Source organism: Pleurodeles waltl, chromosome 2_1 (genome assembly GCF_031143425.1).
Source record: "Pleurodeles waltl isolate 20211129_DDA chromosome 2_1, aPleWal1.hap1.20221129, whole genome shotgun sequence".
Taxonomy (NCBI): domain Eukaryota; kingdom Metazoa; phylum Chordata; class Amphibia; order Caudata; family Salamandridae; genus Pleurodeles; species Pleurodeles waltl.
In genome coordinates, this window is record NC_090438.1 from 687317245 (window position 1) to 687341015 (window position 23771).

Below are 23771 nucleotides of genomic sequence, written 5' to 3' on the forward strand. Positions count from 1 at the left end.
TTTATAAAAAAATGTGATGTGTCCACGTTGTGTTTTGGGCCCTTTCCTTTCGTGGGCGCTAGTCCTACCCACACAAGTGAGGTATCATTTTTATCGGGAGACTTGGGGGAACGCTGGGTAGAAGGAAATTTGTGGCTCCTCTCAGATTCCAGAACTTTCTGCCACAGAAATGTGAGTAACATGTGTATTTTTAGCCAAATTTTGAGGTTTGCAAAGGATTCTGGGTAACAGAACCTGGTCCGAGCCCCGCAAGTCACCCCTCCTTGGATTCCCCTAGGTCTCTAGTTTTCAGAAATGCACAGGTTTGGTAGGTTTCCCTAGGTGCCGGCTGAGCTAGAGGCCAAAATCTACAGGTAGGCACTTCGCAAAAAACACCTCTGTTTTTTTCCAAAATTTAGGATGTGTCCACGTTGCGCTTTGGGGTGTTTCCTGTCGCCGGCGCTAGGCCTACCCACGCAAGTGAGGTATCATTTTTATCGGGAGACTTGGGGGAACGCTGGGTGGAAGGAAATTTGTAGCTCCTCTCAGATTCCAGAACTTTCTGCCACAGAAATGTGAGGGACATGTGTTTTTTTAGCCAAATTTTGAGGTTTGCAAAGGATTCTGGGTAACAGAACCTGGTCCGAGCCCCGCAAGTCACCCCTCCTTGGATTCCCCTAGGTCTCTAGTTTTCAGAAATGCACAGGTTTGGTAGGTTTCCCTAGGTGCCGGCTGAGCTAGAGGCCAAAATCTACAGGTAGGCACTTCGCAAAAAACACCTCTGTTTTTTTCCAAAATTTAGGATGTGTCCACGTTGCGCTTTGGGGTGTTTCCTGTCGCCGGCGCTAGGCCTACCCACGCAAGTGAGGTATCATTTTTATCGGGAGACTTGGGGGAACGCTGGGTGGAAGGAAATTTGTAGCTCCTCTCAGATTCCAGAACTTTCTGCCACAGAAATTTGAGGGACAAGTGTTTTTTTAGCCAAATTTTGAGGTTTGCAAAGGATTCAGGGTAACAGAACCTGGTCCGAGCCACACAAGTCACCCCTCCTTGGATTCCCCTAGGTCTCTAGTTTTCAGAAATGTACAGGTTTGGTAGGTTTCCCTAGGTGGCGGCTGAGCTAGAGGCCAAAATCTCCAGGTAGTCACTTTGCTAAAAACAGCTCTGTTTTCTGTGATGTGTCCACGTTGTGTTTTGGGGCATATCCTGTCGCGGGCGCTAGGCCTACCCACACAAGTGAGGTATCATTTTTATCGGGAGACGTGGGGGAACGCTGGGTGGAAGGAAATTTGTGGCTCCTCTCAGATTCCAGAACTTTCTGCCACAGAAATGTGAGGAACATGTGTTTTTTTAGCCAAATTTTGAGGTTTGCAAAGGATTCTGGGTAACAGAACCTGGTCCGAGCCACACAAGTCACCCCTCCTTGGATTCCCCTAGGTCTCTAGTTTTCAGAAATGCACAGGTTTGGTAGGTTTCCCTAGGTGCCGGCTGAGCTAGAGGCCAAAATCTACAGGTAGTCACTTTGCTAAAAACAGCTCTGTTTTCTGTGATATGTCCACGTTGTGTTTTGGGGCATATCCTGTCGTGGGCGCTAGGCCTACCCACACAAGTGAGGTATCATTTTTATCGGGAGACGTGGGGGAACGCTGGGTGGAAGGAAATTTGTGGCTCATCTCAGATTCCAGAACTTTCTGCCACAGAAATGTGAGGAACATGTGTTTTTTTAGCCAAATTTTGAGATTTGCAAAGGATTCTGGGTAACAGAACCTGGTCCGAGCCCCGCAAGTCACCCCTCCTTGGATTCCCCTAGGTCTCTAGTTTTCAGAAATGCACAGGTTTGGTAGGTTTCCCTAGGTGGCGGCTGAGCTAGAGGCCAAAATCTACAGGTAGTCACTTTGCTAAAAACAGCTCTGTTTTCTGTGATATGTCCACGTTGTGTTTTGGGGCATATCCTGTCGCGGGCGCTAGGCCTACCCACACAAGTGAGGTATCATTTTTATCGGGAGACGTGGGGGAACGCTGGGTGGAAGGAAATTTGTGGCTCCTCTCAGATTCCAGAACTTTCTGCCACAGAAATGTGAGGAACATGTGTTTTTTTAGCCAAATTTTGAGGTTTGCAAAGGATTCTGGGTAACAGAACCTGGTCCGAGCCCCGCAAGTCACCCCTCCTTGGATTCCCCTAGGTCTCTAGTTTTCACAAATGCACAGGTTTGGTAGGTTTCCCTAGGTGGCGGCTGAGCTAGAGGCCAAAATCTACAGGTAGTCACTTTGCTAAAAACAGCTCTGTTTTCTGTGATATGTCCACGTTGTGTTTTGGGGCATATCCTGTCGCGGGCGCTAGGCCTACCCACACAAGTGAGGTATCATTTTTATCGGGAGACGTGGGGGAACGCTGGGTGGAAGGAAATTTGTGGCTCCTCTCAGATTCCAGAACTTTCTGCCACAGAAATGTGAGGAACATGTGTTTTTTTAGCCAAATTTTGAGATTTGCAAAGGATTCTGGGTAACAGAACCTGGTCCGAGCCCCGCAAGTCACCCCTCCTTGGATTCCCCTAGGTCTCTAGTTTTCAGAAATGCACAGGTTTGGTAGGTTTCCCTAGGTGGCGGCTGAGCTAGAGGCCAAAATCTACAGTTAGTCACTTTGCTAAAAACAGCTCTGTTTTCTGTGATATGTCCACGTTGTGTTTTGGGGCATATCCTGTCGCGGGCGCTAGGCCTACCCACACAAGTGAGGTATCATTTTTATCGGGAGACGTGGGGGAACCCTGGGTGGAAGGAAATTTGTGGCTCCTCTCAGATTCCAGAACTTTCTGCCACAGAAATGTGAGGAACATGTGTTTTTTTAGCCAAATTTTGAGGTTTGCAAAGGATTCTGGGTAACAGAACCTGGTCCGAGCCCCGCAAGTCACCCCTCCTTGGATTCCCCTAGGTCTCTAGTTTTCAGAAATGCACAGGTTTGGTAGGTTTCCCTAGGTGGCGGCTGAGCTAGAGGCCAAAATCTACAGGTAGTCACTTTGCTAAAAACAGCTCTGTTTTCTGTGATATGTCCACGTTGTGTTTTGGGGCATATCCTGTCGCGGGCGCTAGGCCTACCCACACAAGTGAGGTATCATTTTTATCGGGAGACGTGGGGGAACGCTGGGTGGAAGGAAATTTGTGGCTCCTCTCAGATTCCAGAACTTTCTGCCACAGAAATGTGAGGAACATGTGTTTTTTTAGCCAAATTTTGAGGTTTGCAATGGATTCTGGGTAACAGAACCTGGTCCGAGCCACACAAGTCACCCCTCCTTGGATTCCCCTAGGTCTCTAGTTTTCAGAAATGCACAGGTTTGGTAGGTTTCCCTAGGTGACGGGTGAGCTAGAGGCCAAAATCTACAGGTAGTCACTTTGCTAAAAACAGCTCTGTTTTCTGTGATGTGTCCACGTTGTGTTTTGGGGCATATCCTGTTGCGGGTGCTAGGCCTACCCACACAAGTGAGGTATCATTTTTATCGGGAGACGTGGGGGAACGCTGGGTGGAAGGAAATTTGTGGCTCCTCTCAGATTCCAGAACTTTCTGCCACAGAAATGTGAGGAACATGTGTTTTTTTAGCCAAATTTTGAGGTTTGCAAAGGATTCTGGGTAACAGAACCTGGTCCGAGCCACACAAGTCACCCCTCCTTGGATTCCCCTAGGTCTCTAGTTTTCAGAAATGCACAGGTTTGGTAGGTTTCCCTAGGTGGCGGCTGAGCTAGAGGCCAAAATCTACAGGTAGTCACTTTGCTAAAAACAGCTCTGTTTTCTGTGATGTGTCCACGTTGTGTTTTGGGGCATATCCTGTCGCGGGTGCTAGGCCTACCCACACAAGTGAGGTACCATTTTTATCGGGAGACTTGGGGGAACATAGATTAGCAAAACAAGTACTATTGCCCCTTGTCTTTCTCTACATTTTTTCCTTCCAAATATAGGAGTGTGTGTAAAAAAGACATCTATTTGAGAAATTCCCTGTAATTCACGTGCTACTATGGTCACCCCGGAATTCAGAGATGTGCAAATAACCACTGCTCCTCAACACCTTATCTTGGGCCCTTTTTGGAAATGCAAAGGTTTTCTTGATAGCAATTTTTTACTCCTTATATTTCAGCAAATGAATTGCTGTATACCCGGTATAGAATGAAAACGCACTGCAGGGTGCAGCTCATTTATTGGCTCTGGGTTCCTCGGGTTCTTGATGAACCTACAAACCCTATATATCCCCGCAACCAGAGGAGTCCAGCAGACGTAACGGTATATTGCTTTCGATAATCTGACATTGCAGGGAAAAGTTACAGAGTAAAACGTAGAGAAAAATTGATGGTTTTTTCACCTCAATTTCAATATTTTTCTTTTTCAGCTGTTATTTTCTGTAGGAAACCCTTGTAGGATCTACACAAATGACCCCTTGCTGAATTCAGAATTTTGTCTACTTTTCAGAAATGTTTAGGTTTCTGGGATCCAGCATTGGTTTCATGACCATTCCTGTCACTGACTGGAAGGAGACTGAAAGCACAAAAAATTGCACAAATGGGGTATGCCCCAGTAAAATGCCAAAATTGTGTTGAAAAATTGGGTTTTCGGATTCAAGTCTGCCTGTTCCTGAAAGCTGGGAAGCTGCTGAGTTTAGCACCGCAGACCCTTTGTTGATGCCATTTTCAGGGGAAAAACCACAAGCCTTCTTCTGCAGCCCCTTTTTCCAATTTTTTTGAAAAAAACGAAATTTTCACTGTATTTTGGCTAATTTCTTGGCCTCCTTCAGGGGAACCCACAAAGTCTGGGTACCTTTAGAATCCCTAGGATGTTGGAAAAAAAGGACGCAAATTTGGCTTGGTTAGCTTATGTGGACAAAAAGTTATGAGGGCCTAAGCGCGAACTGCCCCAAATAGGCAAAAAAGGGCCTGGCACAGGAGGGGGAAAAGGCCTGGCAGCGAAGGGGTTAATCTTCAGTTGGGGGTAGGCACGTTAATGTCTCGTTTTAGGAGGATCAATTTGTTTTACGTTAGTTAACCATGAATGTACAGTAAAATGAAGAATTAGAGTGTGGTACCGGATGTAGTGCCATAGAAAATAAAAGTAGCTAGTTGCATATTGTATGTGACATAATCAGTAACTTAACAAGCCATGCATGAGGGGAGAGCTTTGTGGGTTTCATAGCTTCATTATTATTTTTATTTATTTTTTATAAACAATGTTATTGTTTTATGCAGATAAGTAAGTTAGTTACAGCCCAGCATGCCCAGTCCGTCCCAACCAATACACATCCATTGTGTTATTCATATAGCATGTAGTAAGGAGCAGCATTACCATATCATAGACACTCCATCCCAGCATTCTACAGTTCAGTAGCTAGTCTTGCAACGTCTAACCATCTACCTATTTGGACCAGATTTTGACATACTTTTGTGGGCATCCTCTTGCTATGCACACCGACCGTTCAATGTGAGAGCACCAGTCGACCCCACGTCTCCACTGCAAAATCTCTGGGAGTGTAGACTCCTTCCAGTGTGCCGCCACTCGTTTGGCAACCACTAATGCGGCACCCAGCAGAGCCCCGTCAGCACAGGAACGCTCAGTCCCTTCACCCACCCCCAGCAAAACCATGAGCATGGAGAGGGCCAGACTCTGACCCAGTATCAGGGAAAGTTTAGCTAGTAGCTTCTACCAATAGCTTGTTATAACCGGACATGACCATGCCACATGGAAGAAGTCAGCGAGTGCGAGCAGCGGTTACACTATGAGGAGGCCTACCTATTTTTTTTTTTTTTTGCTGATAGCCTTTGGATGGTAACCATAATACTGCTTCATCTGAAATATTAAGATTTATTTGAGGTGACAAAAAGTGTGCGATCTAAATGACCATATGTAACATTGATTTAGGGCTGTTCGGTGAGTTTCTGTGGTTTTGTAACAGCAAACATTGCTCTCTGTACACAGAAACTGGTAAGCATGGTCTGCCGCCATGCCCAGTGCACACTGGGCACAGTGAGCGGCCTCTACACGTCTGCCATACCATGTAACTTTATCGGCCGAAGCAGCAGCCCTGGCCTTCCACGCAGGCTCCCAGAGCCTGCCTGTTTTTGTTTTTAGTTTTTTTTGCATTTTAGCTGTTTTGCGATTATTTTTAAAGTGTCAATTAGGGAAACCGTTTTAATTAAACTGATATTTTTTAGGCAGTAAGATGTAATCCACCACCCATTGAACTGGTGTCTTCCTTTGCAGCAAGCTGACAAACTAAATTCCTTTAATACTGTCCTGTGGTGTACTTCGTAATAACTTCTGGCCCACGAAGACACGAAATGAGACCAGCCTGTCACTGCAGAGACTGCTTCGTAAAATTCCACAAACCGCTGTGCAGCATGATCACTGAAATACAGCTGTGGTACTGCGCCTTGTGTATTCTGTTGGACTGGGACTTTGGATTCACCATAAGGTTATTGCTTAAGTAGGAAACAGTGCCCACATTTCTATCGAGTGGTGTGAAAGTAGTCCAAAACCTACTGGGAGTAACACTGTGGACTGCCAGGTGTTCCCACCGAGGACTGCCAGTTCTTCACAGAAGAGCTTGGGTCATAAGAGCTCCAGCCACATTTAGACACTGACATTATTAATGCTCATTCTGTACTTTTTATAATAGAGTAGTCCTAGGACTAGCATAGTTTGACCTGGGATTATGAAACTAAGAACAGTGCATGTAAGAGCATACACTGCTGCAAAAGCAGTTTGTTACTACAAAAGTACTTGATCCCCCAAGTCCTGTTAGTTCTTCTGGCCCTTTCCAAAGAATAATTTTAATATGAATATGGGGAAGAATTTGCGAAGCTCGACATGGAAGAACTCCCAGGCCTGTCCACTCCTGTTTAGGTGGAGAAAGCAGGAGGCATGGACCCCAAACGCTAGCACTAGAATAAAAGCTGGTTAATGGAGTTACGCATATACGCGCTTTAATAGCGGTCAGAAGACTCAACAAAAATATGCTGAGACCAGGAAGAAACATAAAATGAAAAATGAACACTATCCATCTCTAGGCAGCCCCAAAGTTCATAATGTTATGAGGCGTATGTAGTGTTTTGACATATCAAGGAACAGCTACGAGCTGGGGAAATGGATTTGGTCTCAGGAACCTCAAGTATATAACGGGCATGTAGCCAAAGAGGCAGCACCATAGTGTAGACCCTGACACTAATTACATCAGTGGGACAGACTTCTGAAGTGCAAGCAGAAAAGATGGGCTGAGCAATGCATGCAGCACAGATGGAGAAAAATTCGCCTCTGAGAAGGCTGTTCGCTAGAATTCGCCATTCCATTCACAGTATGCACACATGTTAATAGTCAGCAGTGTCTTTGTCCAAGCGACGGCACTTTCAGGGGAGTGAAAGGACATGGTCTAGACTACACACCATGGCTTGCCCAACATTTGTGTACAAATAAACCAATGATTGAGTCGTTAACATAATCAGGTCTGCCTATATGACACACTGGACCTATACACATGTTGGCACGACTATTATCCGAGGCAATTACTAGGTAAGAGTCTCATAGGAAGAGGGCTAGACGACTTATTCAGTCACACCTGCCTCTACCACAGGAGACCGTTGTGTGCAGTGGCAATAAGTAGTCGGCATACATGGCTGAGGCCATAGGGGTTGTTCGGGTTTTTGTTTTAACTATGTTTTTAACCAAACATTGAGATATTAGAACTATCATAGTTGTGTCCAGGTGTAAAGTAATTGCTGCATGCAGTCTGTGAATCAAAATTTATTTTAACCAGGCTAGTTGGGGTGCACTGTGGTAATAAACTCGAATGTGACATTTGCACTGTGGTAATAACTTTAAATGCATGTATTAGTGCAAGTGCTCTAAATAACATTTCCCTCCCATGCCCCATCTGCCTCTACTTCTCCCTAGCTTTTTCTCGCTTTATCTTCTGATTTGTTACTTAGCCCATGGTTTAGTGTAGATTATTGGCAAATGATGAAGGAAACATGAGGAACTGCTTTTGCCACCATTAACGAGTGCTTCATTTTAAGGTAATGTCAGTTGGTTTACATAAGCCCCCGTTGCTTTTCATCATTTATTGGGCACGATATTAATTATTTTTTACCACTTAAACAATGGACTAATTTCATGAAGTGGGCTGCTTCAGCTAGACATTGAGAATCATATGTGTTCCGCCCCAGCATAATCTGAGCTGAGGCAATGTTAGATGGATCTCGGAAGCTCAAAGTGCAAAAGTGAATATTGTGTTCTATGAAAGACATTATCTATGAACAGATTTTATAAACCTGACTTTATGTACATGAAAGAGCTGTATTTGTAGTTTTCAAGTCTTGCTTGACTGAGCACCTAAAAATATTTTGCATTATCAAACTTTCCTTGTCCTATTTGCTAAACCGGTGGTTCCCAACCTGTGGTCTGGGAACCCCTAATTGTCCACGAAGCCTCTTCAGGCGGTCAATGATGCTTAGAAAATTAAATAATATTAACAGATTAACAAGGTTTATATAAATAAAATGGGTAACTGTACAATTGCAAATATTAAAACATACTGTAAATGTCAAGGAATTTGAAATTCGGGGCTAAAAATTAAATTAGTAACCTCAGATTGATTCGTGGGAGGAATGCAGGTGTATCCAACAGAAATATACTATGGACGAAGTGTAGCTTCAATTGAATTTAGAAAAGCTCCAACCTTCCTATTAAAATTAAATGTGTTTTTTTATTTACTTTTGCATATAAATGAAGTGAAATGTGCTATCAGTTGTGTATGTGTTTGAATCTGGTTTCTGTATTTTTTGTGTATTGTTTTGCTTTTCAAATCAACAGCAATGTTTAGGCCAGGGTCCTCGGCTTCCAGTAATGACTCCTTGGGGCATCCCCGGATTCCAATAATGATGAAGTGAGGGTCTACAGAAGTCAAAAGTTTGTGAACCACTGTGCTAAAATATAGAAACATTTTTGCTGTATTGAGTTAGGTGTTTAGTCATCTTGAAGGCAAAGGTTTAAAACATTTTTTTCCTTTTGCTTTTTTGGACGGGCATTTCGACATTGGTTTGCCTACCTGGACAAATAAACCAAATTACATGCTGATATTTCTCCTTTTTTGAATGTAAATGTTTCAGTGTAGTGATCCAGACAGAGCGGCATCTTTGAGTGCTGCACTCTCCATACGGTGATCATGGCAGTGTGTGGCTTTAGATGATTGGTAGGCAGTATATTTCATGATTGAAAATGTACTCAAGGATTTGCACATTCACGAGTTTTTGTTGTTGTATGATGATGCAAACGTGTTTGGATTGTGATGGCATTTCTCATTCTCCCTTAGAACTTCTTTCCAGAACAAATGGTGGCTTGGTGTCAACAGACGAATGGTAGTATTCCACAGTCGCAGCTCCTGCAGGTAAAATCTAGTTTTCGGTAATGTTTTGCTAGCAAAGCTAAGTCACTGTAGCCTTAAAGAAAATGAAGCTCGACTTTCTTATGCTAAATATTTAGCAAGTTGAATTAAAAATGTGTTCTCTAGCTAGCTGACATTTTAAATAGCTTCTAGGTTATGCTCTGCCCGGTGAGATAGCAATAGCGGCGAATATTTTGTGGGTTGCAATGAATCCAGAACACTTGCCCAACATCACTCTTCGCTTGCATGGGCCTAGTGTTATTGAAACTCTCTGAAGAAACTGAAAAGCCCATTGCCCCGCATAGCACATACTGCCAGATGTTTGGTGTTAAGAGAACAGTACTTTGAGGTTTATAGTTTGACCTAAAGATTTCCACGTAAAAAGATAGTCGGATAAAGGAAAGGGGCAAATGTTTGGCAAGTGAAACTTTGATAGTGTTGTGATCCATAGTCCCAGGCCGAGCTACTCCATTAAGCTTCTCAAACGTTCACATACCTATAGATGGGTAGGTTGTTTTATAACTAACTGAATATTTTGCAAATAAATCACCCAGGAATTCATTAAAAACAGCTATGTAGCTGGCATTTTGCCAGTGATAGGTTTAATGTTCTAATCTGCGGTGTGATAAACAGGCAACATGGAGTTCGCCTAAATTTACTGGCGCCTAAATGTTTGACTAGTAAAGGGAGCTACGAACACCTCCTAACAACTGTCTGCGTTGACTAAACATTGACTCCTGGCAGCTCAGTGAAACTAATATTAACAAAGCAAAGTCTTTGACAGTTGATACACTCTGGGAAGCTTACTTCTACCCATGGAATCCTCTTCCAGAACCTGCAATTAATGAAGAATAGCCACATTGTGCCCAACAACTCACCTCTACAGTGAAGTCATGGACACTTGGCGCCGAGGCTGCCATGTTTACCTGCCACTGCTGCACCAAGTGCCTACGAGACAGATCAAGAAGAGCGTGGGGTACAACTTCCGTTGTTTTTATTTCCCAGCCTTCTTTAGGCCCAGTAGTGGAATCCACTTCCACACCTACATTCCCCCACCTGTAGCATAGGGGATTTGTTAAATAAGGAGCCAGTAGAAATATCACTAAAATGCTAGTGCCGGAAGTCTCCGCTCACACTCGTATTTCCCACAGGATTTTCAGAACTAACCGCTGGTCCCCATCACAGCATATGGGAGTGCGTGCATATAGGGATGACATTCCTCCCTAGACGTTTTGGCTGCTTACATCCTTAGTGGGCCCCAGGGCAGTGACTGTTATTTTACCAGATGTTTTTTGTTTAATACATTTTATTGATTTTTATCTCATATCAATCAAGCAAGGCGTCAGTCACATAGATGAACCTCACAAACAGGGGAGCTTCTACATTGAAGGCAACACGGTAATCACACGGTAAAGGCTCAGTGATTCACCAACAAACCCCAGCCTTCCCCCTCTTGGGTTTCAAGCTGATGTAGTACTTTTATAGGTCCGAATTTGGTTGCCCAGTGAACAAAGCAGGTCTTCACACCATTCGAGGAAGATACTTTTGTATTGGCACCACTTTGCCCAAATTATGTATTGTCTGTGGACACCCTTAGGCCGTATAGATGAGAATTTCCATGCTCGTATGACTGTCTAGTCCAGTTTTCAGTTTTTACAAGTATGGAGGGTCCTCAGATGTCCAGGCCTTAGCAATGTCCCATTTCCCACTTCCAGTGCCAAACACATTAAGGCTATGTGATACCTATCCCTTTGAGTGTCTCTTGTGACAAGTAGGAGAGCAAATGTAGGATCCCTCGGTAACCTCCATCCCAACCTTACTACAGGCTCACAAGCACACCCACCCTCAGACATCCAAACAGTGTGTAATAGGTCCCCTCTCTGAGTTCCAAACCTCATGCAGTTCGAAGTTATTGCCTCCATTCTCCAGTCTTTCCTGCTTAGACCCTGTGTAAGGAGTGCAATTGGATGAGCCTAAACGGAGACATTGTAATCAAACCACCACTGATTATCAGATGAGGCACTCTGTAGTAAGAGGCTGTGTCTGGAGTAGCAATTCCTCAGTTTTGGGTAAACTTCTAAAATTTAGAGGAATTCTTGGAGATTCATGGTTCCATGGGCCTTCCAGCAGGAATGAATCTACTTTCCTAAAAAAGGAACGCAGCAGGTTGGAGGTATAGTTTTGTAGTAGATATAAAAGATGTGACAGGACAACCACTTTATATTTGGAGGAGCGTCCCATTAGAACCCAAGGTCACGGGACAGGCAATTCAGCTGCGGCTCGTTGTTTCGATCCCATGCTAGTTGCAGTCTTCTTGTCACTTGGACACAAAGGTATTTAAACCCATCCCTTAGCACATGTAAGTGGGAGAGGCCCATTGTAAGGTAATCTAGGGATATACAGAGCATTTAGCAATATTGATGGCTAGCACTGAGAATACACCAAAGATTTGGAATATTGGGATCAGGAGTCCAGAGTCCTGTTGGTCATCAAAGAGTACAAACACATCCGCATATAGTGCTATTCTGTCCAAAATATCCAACATCCATTTTAGGCCCATGACCAGGGCATCTATCCTTAGCCACCTCACAAGTGGTTCAGTTGGAATTGCAAATAGGAAAGGCAACAGAGGGCACCCATACCTTGTCCCTTTTTTTATTGGGAAAGTATAAGAGAGGGAGCCTTCACCCTGTTAACCTGGCCATCCAGTCCTTTATATAATCCTCGGACCCAACATTCTCGAGCAGAAGTTAATTTCAGTAAGAAGCAAAATTGGTAGTCTGTGTACCACAATAAGACCTTTTAAAAGTACGGGCAAGAGGATCTCATGTGCCCCAGGTATTCTTTTAACCAAGGCCAGAGCGTTGTAGACTGGGTGGCCATTTGGGCTCAATGAGACATGAAGTCAGATTGGTTTGGGTGGACCAGGGGGCTGTATCACCTGCAGAAGGTGATTTGTAAGTGCTTTGGCCCATATTTTAGCTCCCATATTCAAGAGGGAAATAGTGCGATACCAGGGACAGGAGTCACGCAGATGGCCTAGTTAAGTATAACCATAACTTCTGGTAATCCAAGGTCTGGTGAAAGTGTTTCCATCTTCTGCGCTATGGCAAAGACCTCGATCAGTGAGTCGAAGAGCTGTGATTTGTACTTTATAGAATAAAGCTCTGCCAGGAACCCACTAGGGCCTAGGTTCTGCCTGTTCATCTCCTGTGATGTCTCAAGTGACTTTCTATCTATCTTCAGGTGACCGGTAAGAAAGCCTGCAACAAACCTCCTTGGGGCACACCAGTCAGCCAGCATGGGTTAGGATTATAAGGCTACTTAATAGGAGGTAATGCAACAAGTGGTGTCAGTGTCACTGGACACTGTTGTCCTCTGCATCGTAAATACAGTCAATGGCCTTGCAGTAGGTAATGTTGGTGCAGAGCCAGCTTAGTGTTTTTCTCACCTTGTCTCCCCATTAGATGTGGCTCTGTGTGGTGCGCCATGCTGTCCATGACTCGTGTAGGAGAGGTTGTCATGGAACTGCTTGTCAGTGCAGGGAAATGCCTAATGGTGGAGTGTGGATGGGATACCTCAAACCCCTTCTCTTGTTTCAGGATTTGAATCTCAAGTACCGTCCCCCTTCTGTTGCAGTTGTCTGTCTGCTGAGATGGCTAATGGCATCTCTTAGCAAAGTGGCTTTGAGTGCCTTGTAGAGTGCGTCTATGGATGCAAACAATTTTTTGTTTACTTAAGACAGCATTCAATAGCTTTTAAGACATACATCTTAGTGTTAGCCTCCTGAAGCCACAAAGCACTCAAGCTCCAGCCTGGTCATGACCTTCCTGGCCCAGTCTCATTGTCACTGGTCAATGGTCGGACCTCTAGCAAGAATGCGTGTCCCATCCACCTTGTGAGTCTTGGAGCTCGACAGAAAAAAGTGATCTAGCCGAAAGAACATTTAGTGTGCCCCTGAATAAAAAGTGAGGTGGCAGTCGTGATGATGTAGGGCACTCCATATTTTCTGATAGGCCCAGCGCCTCCAGGAATCTAGCCAGAAGTGATAGTCAACAGAACTTTCCTTCCACCTAACTGGATCTGTCCATTCTCCAGACTACCACTCCATTGAGGTCGCCTCCCAGTATCCAAGGCCCCACTAGGTTTTGTGCCACCAGTGCCCCAATGACTTTAAGAAAGTCCTTTTGTGAGGTAAGGGGGGAGGAAGGGGGCATAGACAAATGGGTACAGCAGTGAGTTTGTCAAAGACGAGCCCTGATATTAACATATTGACCCTAGTTATCAAGCCATACTTGTGACTTTTAGGGGCAGATGATTGTGAATCATTATGAGCACCCCATCGTAAAGCCTGCGTGAGCAAGTGTCTCTTGAAAAAGTATGTCCACAGCAGGTGATTGGCTACTCTCAGGATCACACTTATTTTAACTGGGTCTAAGAGAGCAATGTTGGAAATGGCCCTTTTTGCAGGGTTATTCCCAAACTTTTTGCCTTCCTCCTATTTTTTCAGGTCTGTTTTTGCTGGTTTATTGTCTCGGCGCACTTTACCACTGCTAATCAGTGCTAAAGCGCAAGTGCTCCCTAGGTAAATTGTACTGTTGATTGGTTTATCCATGTTTGGCATATTTGATTTACTGGTAAGTCCCTAGTAAAGTGGCCCAGAGGTGCCCAGAGCCTGTAAATCGAATGCTACTAGTTGGCCTGCAGCACTGATTGTGCCTCCCACATAAGTAGCCCTGTAAACATGTCTCAGACCTGCCACTTCAGTGTCTGTGTGCACTTTCAACTGCCAATTCGACCTGGCAAGTGTACCCACTTGCCAGGCCCAAACCTTCCCTTTTGGTACATGTAAGGCACCCCTATGGTAGGCCCTAGGTAGCCCTATGGGCAGGGTGCAGTGTATTTAAAAGGTAGGACATGTACTGGTGTGTTTTACATGTCCTAACGGTGAAATACTGCCAAATTCGGGTTTCACTGTTGCAAGGCCTATCTCCCTCATAGGTTAACATGGGGGCTGCCTTTAACTTTAAAGTGCGGATTCCCTTTGAGGGCAGATAGAAATACGGAGTTTGGGGTCTCTGAACTCATAATTTGAAAATAAATCTTTTAGTGAAGTTGGTTTTAAGATTGTGAGTTTGAAAATGTCACTATTAAAAAGTAGGCATTGTGGCTCTGCTGGTTTCTGTATTCCCCGTCTGGGTCAGTTTGACAGTTGGGCTATTTCACACCTCTCCTTTAAACCGTGACACAAAGGGAGCTGGGGTGTAGCCTGCATATCTTGATGAGCCGTCTGAGCTAGAGTGGAGGGAGGCATGGTTGCTTGCACCTGAAAGGACTGCGCCTGCCCTTATACATGCCAGTCTCTGCCAACTTCAAAGGAAGAATGGGGTATCAAAAGAAGACTCAAAACCCCAGACTTTCAAAATCTTTCTGGAATCAAGAGGAACCTCTGACCAGGAGGAGTACTGTCCCTTTGCTGTGTTGCTTTGCTGGACTGGCCTGCAGTTGCTTCTTCTGCGTGAAGAGTGCAAAGGGTGAACTTTGCTGTGTGTCCTGCTTGAGAGAGTTCTCCAAGAGCTTGGAGTAGAGCTTGCCTCCTGTTGGAAGTCTCAGGGACACCAAAGACTTCAGTTTCCTCGACCTGCAGCACTGGGAACTGTTTTCTGCTATTTGAGAGGAAAAACCATTGTGATACTGCCAACGACACCGGTGGCCTGCACTGTGACCTGCCAGTGCTTCACTGCCCTGCTTCAGACCACAACCCTGGTCTCACAGACAGTCATCAGATGACTTCACCAAGTTGCTGCTTACACCGCAACCTGTGGGCCCTGGACTCTGGAATCGCCTGCTCACACCACAGTCTGAGCATCCCTGACGCCACCGCTCCTGCTGACACTGGTGCTGCCGCCTGCACTGTGGCCTGTGGACACCGCTCATGAGGTTCAAGAGGCACCGTCCTGTTCCGTACTTCAGCCCGATCCACTGACGCCAGCACCATCAACTCCAGTGTTGTCACCATGCATCCCTGCCTACACCTTGGCCTGTGGACACCGCTTGTGAGGGTCACGAAGCACCGTCCTCTCCCACACTGCCAGCTTGGGCCTGCCGACGACAGCGCTTCAGCAACGACGACGCTGCCTGCACTGTGACCTGGTGACACCGCACGTCGCACCACCCCGCTTCACACCGCAGGCCTGGTCTCACTGACTGTGCTGGATGCAGTCACCGAGCCGCTGCCTGCACTGTGACCTGTGGGCACTGCCCGTTGCATCGTCCCACTTCGCACTGCATCCCCAATTCCATCCACGCCAGCGCTCCTCACTTCATCAGACCGGAGTTCGATCCGCAAGGCGTGTGACTTCAAGGGCCCAACAACTCCTGCACCAACTCCGGAACAGACACCAGCGATGCTGCTCTCTGGAGCTCACCGCGAGGATCACGACACCCTGCAAAATCCAAAGGTACTGTTTGTGGGTCTTCGCGACACCTTAGCTGGCACATGAATCCGCGGCTGGCCTGAACTGTTGCTTTTGTTGAGGGAGCTGTCGACTTCAAGAAACTATTTTTTAGTAAAACTTGAAGAACTCTTATATCTATTACTGTATGGTGAATTTTTATCCTATTTGGTCTTGTTTTATTTAGATAAATATTGGCTATTTTTCTAAAACTGATATGGTGTCCTTTTGTAGTGTTCATTTATTACTGTGTTATGTGCAAATGCTTTACACATTGCTTCTGAGATAAGCCTGACTGCTCGTGCCAAGCTACCAAGGGGGTTTGAAGGGGTTATCTGAGCGAGTATATCCCTTATCCTGACTAGAGTGAGGGTCCCTTGGACAGGGTGCAAACTGACTGCCAAGTAGAGACCCCATTTCTAACAATCATCATTCCATCTCAAGAGAGGAACGTTACCACCCATTTGTGTTCAGCCATGTGGGGAAGTTCATGCAACGGCAGAGGGCATGAGGAGTGTGCATGTGGTGTTCAGGGCCAGGAGTGAGCCCATTTGGACATGTCTGACATAAATATAGACAGAACAGATAAGTGAAAACAAAACTCCCACCCTATACTTAGACAACTTGAAGTGCTTGTTGTGAAATAAATGGGTAACGGTTTCTAACTAGACAAACAAAGCCCAACAGTGTTCCTTTTCAGCAACAACACTCCAGAATCCCCCAACACAATTCCAAAACACAGAAAAGTGAAATCCTCTCTGAATAGGCTACGCCTTCTGAGAATTGCTCAGCCTTGTAACAGATCTTCAGAGCACAGAGGCCAGTCTAGATGCATAGATTGGCTACAAGTCATTATCCAGTGGTTACGGAGATGTGGGCCTTATGAACATTCTCAGGTTCCACAGATGTCAAGCGTGAGGCTTTGCTTTGTCCGGGGGGCTTTCTGCTGAACGGTATTCGTAGCCCATCAGGACTGTTGTGGAAGTTGCTACCACTCAGTGTCATCACCAGAGCTCTCTTGGGTCCCAGAGAGCTGACTTGCGTCAGTGGAAGTTTGGTCTTTCCTCCAGCCATTCCCACACATCCTCTGTTGTGTCAAAAGGGTTTTCTTCTGAATGATAATCTTGAGGCGGGCTGGAAAGAGCAACAAGTAGTGTACTGTATAAGTTTGATTTTTGCTTTACTGCCAAGAAGGTATGTCTTTGTTGTTGGATTTTCAATGGAGAAGTTCACTAACAGCAAGAGCTGGCCCTACCACATGCCCCACTCCATCTCCAAATGGCTCTAGAGGCTGGTGGTATACACTGACAGTGTTGGTTCCACAGATGTGCAAGGCAGTCGTTACTGATATCATTAGTGAATATGGGACCGTCCAGCCCCAGAAGTGGCAGATCTTTAGCGGGAGAAGCCATTGGGAGGGAGCCACCAGATCTTCAGTGCGTCAGCCTTTCTCAAGCCCATGCCTTTCCCACCTCTGGCATGGGTGAGTGGGTGGGGAAACGACACACTTTGTCAAGACCATATTAACAGCAGACTTCCTTCTGTCCTTTCTGGACAGTCTGTGGTCATGTGGGGCCGGAGATGCGCCATCTCCCCAATTCCTCCCAGCTGCCAAGCAGTAACTTAATTACAGCCACAGCAGGCAGTCAGGGTCTGAGGTTTGGACTGGGTCCACAAGGCAGCTGACTCCCACAGCAACCCCTTGCCGAAAGTCTCTTCTCTCTCTCTCGCTTCTCTCTTCTTTCTCTCTTCTCACTCCTCTCTCTTTTCTCTTCTTTCTTTTCTCCTTTCTTTTCTCTCTCCTCTCTTCTTTCTCTGTCCCCCCCCTTTCCTTTCCCGGTAGTTGGAGGGTGGGGAGTGAGGGGGTCAGTTTGCCTTATTTCTTTCCATGTTGTCCCCAGACAGTGCTCTGCTCCGAGGTCTATCCGCGCCTCCAACATCAGTGATGCTGGCGGCCCACATGCAGCTACAGGATGCGTGGCACTCCTATGTCATTTGCATGCTAGCCAGTAGTTTGCTGAAACAAGGCGATAGATGGAGTGCTTGAATTAATCTCAGCCACTGGCTTTTGCTCGGGCTGCATCTCAATCCATCATTTGTTGCAAACCATGCCACCTCAGTTTGTACCCAGCCATATGTAAACCAGTAATGACCCTGCTTCTCATGGGTACAGTCCAGGAAAAAGTGCCAAGGCAAGTCCTCCCTAAACTAGAATCTAAGCAACCTTAAACTGGTTTCACTCTAGGGGATCATCAGCCAGGTATAGCTTGATTCCAGTGGCACAGTGCGCATGGGACCCACACCTGGGCATACCTGTCACACTTAGGACATGAACTGCAACAAGAAGGTGATGGATTGATTGCTTTAATTAATCTAAGCCACTGGCAGTCGCTCAGGGTCGCATCCCAATCCATTGTTGTTCCCCCATCATGTCATCTCAGTTTGGACCCAGCCACATGAAAATCAGTCTTGACCCTGCTTCTCATGGGAACAGCGAAGCCTGAACTACCAAGCCAGGGCCTCCCTGAACCAGAATACAAGCAGTCTTAGACCTAATAAGGGCTCATCAGCCAGGTATAGCTTGATTCCAGGGCATACATGAGCACAGGACCCACGTCCGGGCATTCCTGTTGCGCTTAGTGTCAGCTGCAACTGGTTTGCCCATACGTGGGTCTTGTGCACACCCAACCAAGCTATACCTGGCAGATGAACCCTTACTAGGGCAAAGCCAGTCCTGGGTTGCATGGTTTGTGGTTCAGGGAGAACCTGAATTGGAGGTTAGGGCTGGAATGTTCCCATTACAGCAGGGACAAGACTGATTTGCGTAGAGCTGGGTTCATCCGGAGGTACCATGGTGTGAAAAATAGCAATGAAGTGGGATGCAGACCTGAGTAATTACCAGTGGCTGGGATTAATTTAGGTATTTCATCTAGCACTTTTTGTATACTTCAGTTAGTCAGTGGTTCACAGCAATGTACATGACCAGTTGGGGAATTCCTTGTGGCCCTGATGGAAACTGATTAGTGACGGAGCTCAGTATAGAGCATCCACCATGTTTGCCGTTGGCACGACCCAGCCATATCATCCACTGTTGAGTTCTTCTAGCCTTGCTTCTGAACTGAAAAAATTAACTGCTGCCGCTGCCTTTAACTGTCCTTGCTTAAGTGCTAGGTGGGGTCATGTGTGCCCTGCAGGGGTGCTCAAACTTTTTAAACACGGGGCCAGTTCACTGTCCCTCACACTGTTGGGGGCCGGACTATAGTTTGAAAAAAAAGAAAAATGAAAATTCCTATGCACACTGCAAATACTTTATTTGTGGTGCACAAAAAGCAGGAGAAACAATGCAATGAAGAATGATTTTAATCAACATAAATTTATTTCAGTGGGAAGTATGGGCCTGCTTTTGGCTAATGAGATGGTTAATATCCGGTTCCATATTTGTCACTGCTAGTCGTCGCAAGTGATTCAAGTGTTAATCAGTTAGTCTGGATCTGGTTGGAGATTTCAGACGTTTCATTTGTGGAAAAGTCTGTTCACAGATATAGGTGCTGCCAAAGATGGTTGCAATTTTGAGTGCATGGTTCCTGAGATTAAGATGTTTCTCAGAGGGAAGAGATGCATAGAAATTAGTAAGGCCGCTTGATTTGAATGTTTCTTTCAGAGAGTCACAATTCTGTAGTTTGGCCAATTCCATTTGGTAAATGGGATCAACAACTTCAATGCCAACAGAAAATGGATTCCGGAAAAGCTGCATGTCTTGTTCATGGAGATGAAGCTCTTGAAGTCTAATTTGAAACTCCTTTTGCAACATTTCTAGTAAATCCACACGTTTTGTTTGGGAATGCAACTGCTGGTTTTTCCGCCAAAAGGTTTTGAGTGGTGGGAAGAGGGCAGAAGTTTTCCTTCACTTGTTTAATGAGGTCTAATTTTACTTGAAATGCTTTCCCATGTGAATGCATATCACAGATGAGCTTCCCCTTTCCTTGAAGTTGAATATTGAAACTGTTGAGTAGCTCTGTTATATCTGTCAGAAAGGCAAGGTACCATTTCCATTCTGCATCTTTGAGCTCTGGTACATCTTTGTTTTTTGAAAGCATAAAATCAGAAACCTGTGGAAGTAAGTCATAAAAACGTTTCAAAACTCTTCCTCGACTCCACCAACAGACCTCTGTGTGGTACAGATTATCTCCATAGGCAACATTTAGCTCAGACAAAAATTCCTGAAACTGTTTGTGGTTTAGTGCATGAGCTCTAATGAAGTTAACACAAGATACCACAATTTTCATGACAGTCCAACTTCAGTGATTTATAACACCGTGCTTGTTGGTGGATGAGTCAGTGTATGGCTATTGGATGTGAATGGTTGTTTGTCCATCTTTCTTAATGCATGCAACCACTCTTTTCATAGACCCCCACCATGCTAGGTTCACCATCAGTTGTCACACTGGCTAGTTTATCCCAGTCCAGCTCCAAATCATTCACAGTTTGGCAAACATTTTCATAGATATCCTCTCCTGTTGTTGTTCCTTTCATGCTTTTCAGTGCAGAAAGCTCCTCTGTGACTTCGAAATAATCGTTAGTCCCACAAATGAAAATTAGAAGTTGTGCAGATTCACAAACATTATTGTTTTCGTCGAGTGCCAATGAAAAATAGCAAAGATTTTTTTTTTAAAGTTTTTTTTTTTTAAGGAGTTTTGCAAATGCAGATACACATTTTCCCCCATTTCTTCAATCCTTCCTGTAATTGTAGGTTCTGAAAGACTCACTGTACTAAATAAATCAGCCTTCTCTGGACACATCACTTTGGCAACCGAAAGAAGGCATTCTTTTACAAATTCTCCCTCTATGAATGGTCTGCCATTGCACGCTATGAGCTTGGCAACTTGAAAACTTGCTTGCAATGATCTATTTAGCTGCTTTTGCTTCACAAAAGTATTTTGCTGAGTTGTCAATCCATTTTTCAGTTTTAATATTTTATCTTTTCTCACTTGTCCGACCAAACAATCATAGTGATCTTTATGTTGAGTTTCATAGTGTCAACGCAAATTGTATTCCTTGAACACACACATTAAATTCTGGCATATTAGACAAACAGCTCTTTCTTTGTACTGCATGGAAGTAATTGTAAGTCCACTGTTCTTTAAATACCCTGCACTCAGTCAATTTTTCTTTTTGTTGACATAATGATTTCCTAGGGATTATAATTGCTATTAGTAAAATACCCAAAAATACACAGGTACAAAAACAATGTACCAGCAAGAATGACTAAACAAAAATAAAAAATGTCAGCGGTCAGCAGCAACGCAAATGTTCAGCAGTAACTCACAAACTTGCTCACTAGCAGGCGCACACACGCTCGCTCACTAGGAGGCGCACACACACGCTCGCTCACTAGGAGGCGCGCGCACACACGCTCGCTCACTAGGAGGCGCGCGCACACACGCTCGCTCACTAGGAGGCGCGCGCACACACGCTCGCTCACTAGGAGAGGCGCGCACACACGCTCGCTCACTAGGAGGCGCGCACACACGCTCGGTCACTAGCAGGCAGACACACACACACACGCTCGCTCACTAGCAGGCAGACACACACACACACGCTCGCTCACTAGCAGGCAGACACACACACACACGCTCGCTCACTAGCAGGCAGACACACACACACACACGCTCGCTCACTAGCAGGCAGACACACACACACACACGCTCGCTCGCTCACTAGCAGGCAGACACACACACGCTCGCTCACTAGCAGGCAGACACACACACGCTCGCTCACTAGCAGGCACACACACACGCTTGCTCACTAGCAGGCACACACACACGCTTGCTCACTAGCAGGCACTTATCACAATAATTTGTAAAAAGAATGACCCCACACCCCCAGCATGTCATGCTTCATCACTGTCCTAGATTGCTTGCCAAAGAAGTCTCTAATAGTGGGCAAGCTTCCTACGTTCACAGGAAGCACCTATGGATGGAGGGTGGGCGTTGGGATCCAATTAATGCAAACTACATCAAACATACAGTAAACATCAACATTTGTGTTATGCCCAATTATTGAGAACACACTTGTGGCAATTGATTTTGCTGGATGCAATTAATATTGACAGACACACATACTGACATACATATACATACCCATACATACTGACATTCATACACACAGACACACACACTGACATACACACATACATACAGCTACTAACATACATGCATATGCACACAGCTAATTTTTCTTCCTTTTTTGTTGTTGTTTTGTTTTTTGCAGGAGGGTGGCTGTGGGTCATGGAAGTCGGCGTGGCTCTCCTATCCTCGTGGCTGGTCTCTTCCCTCCCATGTGGAAGGAGCTGGGAGGAAGTGACTGGCCGTCACTTCCTCCCATTTAGTTGGGCCTGCAATTTTTTCATGGGCCCGGTCGCGCTATGCAGCAGCGCTGACCAGGCCCCAGACAAGCAAAGGCTTGTCTCTTCCCTCCTGCGCGGAGGGAGCGGGGAGGAAGTGACCGGCCATTACTTCCACCCATTACCTTGGGCCTGCAATTTTTTCATGGGCTCAGTTCGCTGTATGCAGCTGCGCTGACTGGGCCCCTCCCACACGGAATGAGCGGGGAGGAAGTGACCGGCCATCACTTCCGCCCATTACCTTGCTTGAGGCTGCAATTTTTTAAAGGGGCCCGGTCGTGTTGACCAGGCCCCTGAAGCAAAGGCTCATCTGGGGTTCAGGACCCTGGCGGGCTGGATGCAGGCCGTAGTTTGAGGACCCCTGCTGTAGCCCATGAGTTACTTCTGGACCGACTCAATGAGACAGAGGTTCAGGGTAAAGTTCTAGCTTGGTTCTTCTCCTTCCTAAAAAATAAAATCTCTTTTCAGGTGATTGCCCTGCCATTTTCATCCACAAAGCATTAGTTTGGAGTTGCACAGTGTAAAGAAATGGCTCCCTGTTGCAGTTACCCCCCCCCCCCCCACACACACTTTTTGCCTGATACTGATGCTGACTTGACTGAAAAGTGTGCTGGGACCCTGCTAACCAGGCCCCAGCACCAGTGTTCTTTCACCTAAAATGTACCATTGTCTCCACAATTGGCACAACCCTGGCATCCAGGTAAGTCCCTTGTAACTGGTACCCCTGGTACCAAGGGCCCTGATGCCAGGGAAGGTCTCTAAAGGCTGCAGCATGTCTTATGCCACCCTGGGGACCCCTCACACAGAACACACACTGCTTGCCAGCTTGTGTGTGCTGATGGGGAAAAAAATGACTAAGTCGACATGGCACTACCCTCAGGGTGCCATGCCAACCTCACACTGCCTGTGGCATAGGTAAGTCACCCCTCTAGCAGGCCTTACAGCCCTAAGGCAGGGTGCACTATACCACAGGTGAGGGCATATGTGCATGAGTACTATGCCCCTACATTGTCTAAACAAAACCTTAGACATTGTAAGTGCAGGGTAGCCATAAGAGTATATGGTCTGGGAGTCTGTCAAAAACGAACTCCACAGCTCCATAATGGCTACACTGAATACTGGGAAGTTTAGTATCAAACTTCTCAGAACAATAAACCCACACTGATGCCAGTGTTGGATTTATTAAAAAATGCACACAGAGGGCATCTTAGAGATGCCCCCTGTATTTTACCCAATTGTTCGGTGCAGGACTGACTGGTCTGTGCCAGCCTGCTGCTGAGAGACGAGTTTCTGACCCCATGTGGTGAGGGCCTTTGTGCTCTCTGAGGACAGAAACAAAAGCCTGCTCTGGGTGGAGGTGCTTCACACCTCCCCCCTGCAGGAACTGTAACACCTAGCAGTGAGCTTCAAAGGCTCAGGCTTCGTGTTACAATGCCCCAGGGCACTCCAGCTAGTGGAGATGCCCAACCCCTGGACACAGCCCCCACGTTTGGCGGCAAGTCCAGGAGAGATAATGAGAAAAAC

The 23771-nt window shown here is 45.8% G+C and overlaps 1 protein-coding gene across 6 annotated transcripts in view; it reads left to right on the forward strand.

Annotated features, from left to right (window-relative positions):
* GRB10 (growth factor receptor bound protein 10) overlaps positions 1–23771 on the forward strand; it is a 573160-nt gene that overhangs the window by 448285 nt on the left and 101104 nt on the right. For all 6 annotated transcript variants that reach the window (XR_011199846.1, XM_069216800.1, XM_069216783.1 and 3 more), the window contains one exon: positions 9318–9392. Coding sequence is in view for 5 of the 6 variants with exons in the window: in XM_069216800.1 (XP_069072901.1) it covers positions 9318–9392 (75 nt within the window). In the remaining variant the exon portion in view is untranslated. The remainder of the gene's footprint in view (positions 1–9317; positions 9393–23771) is intronic.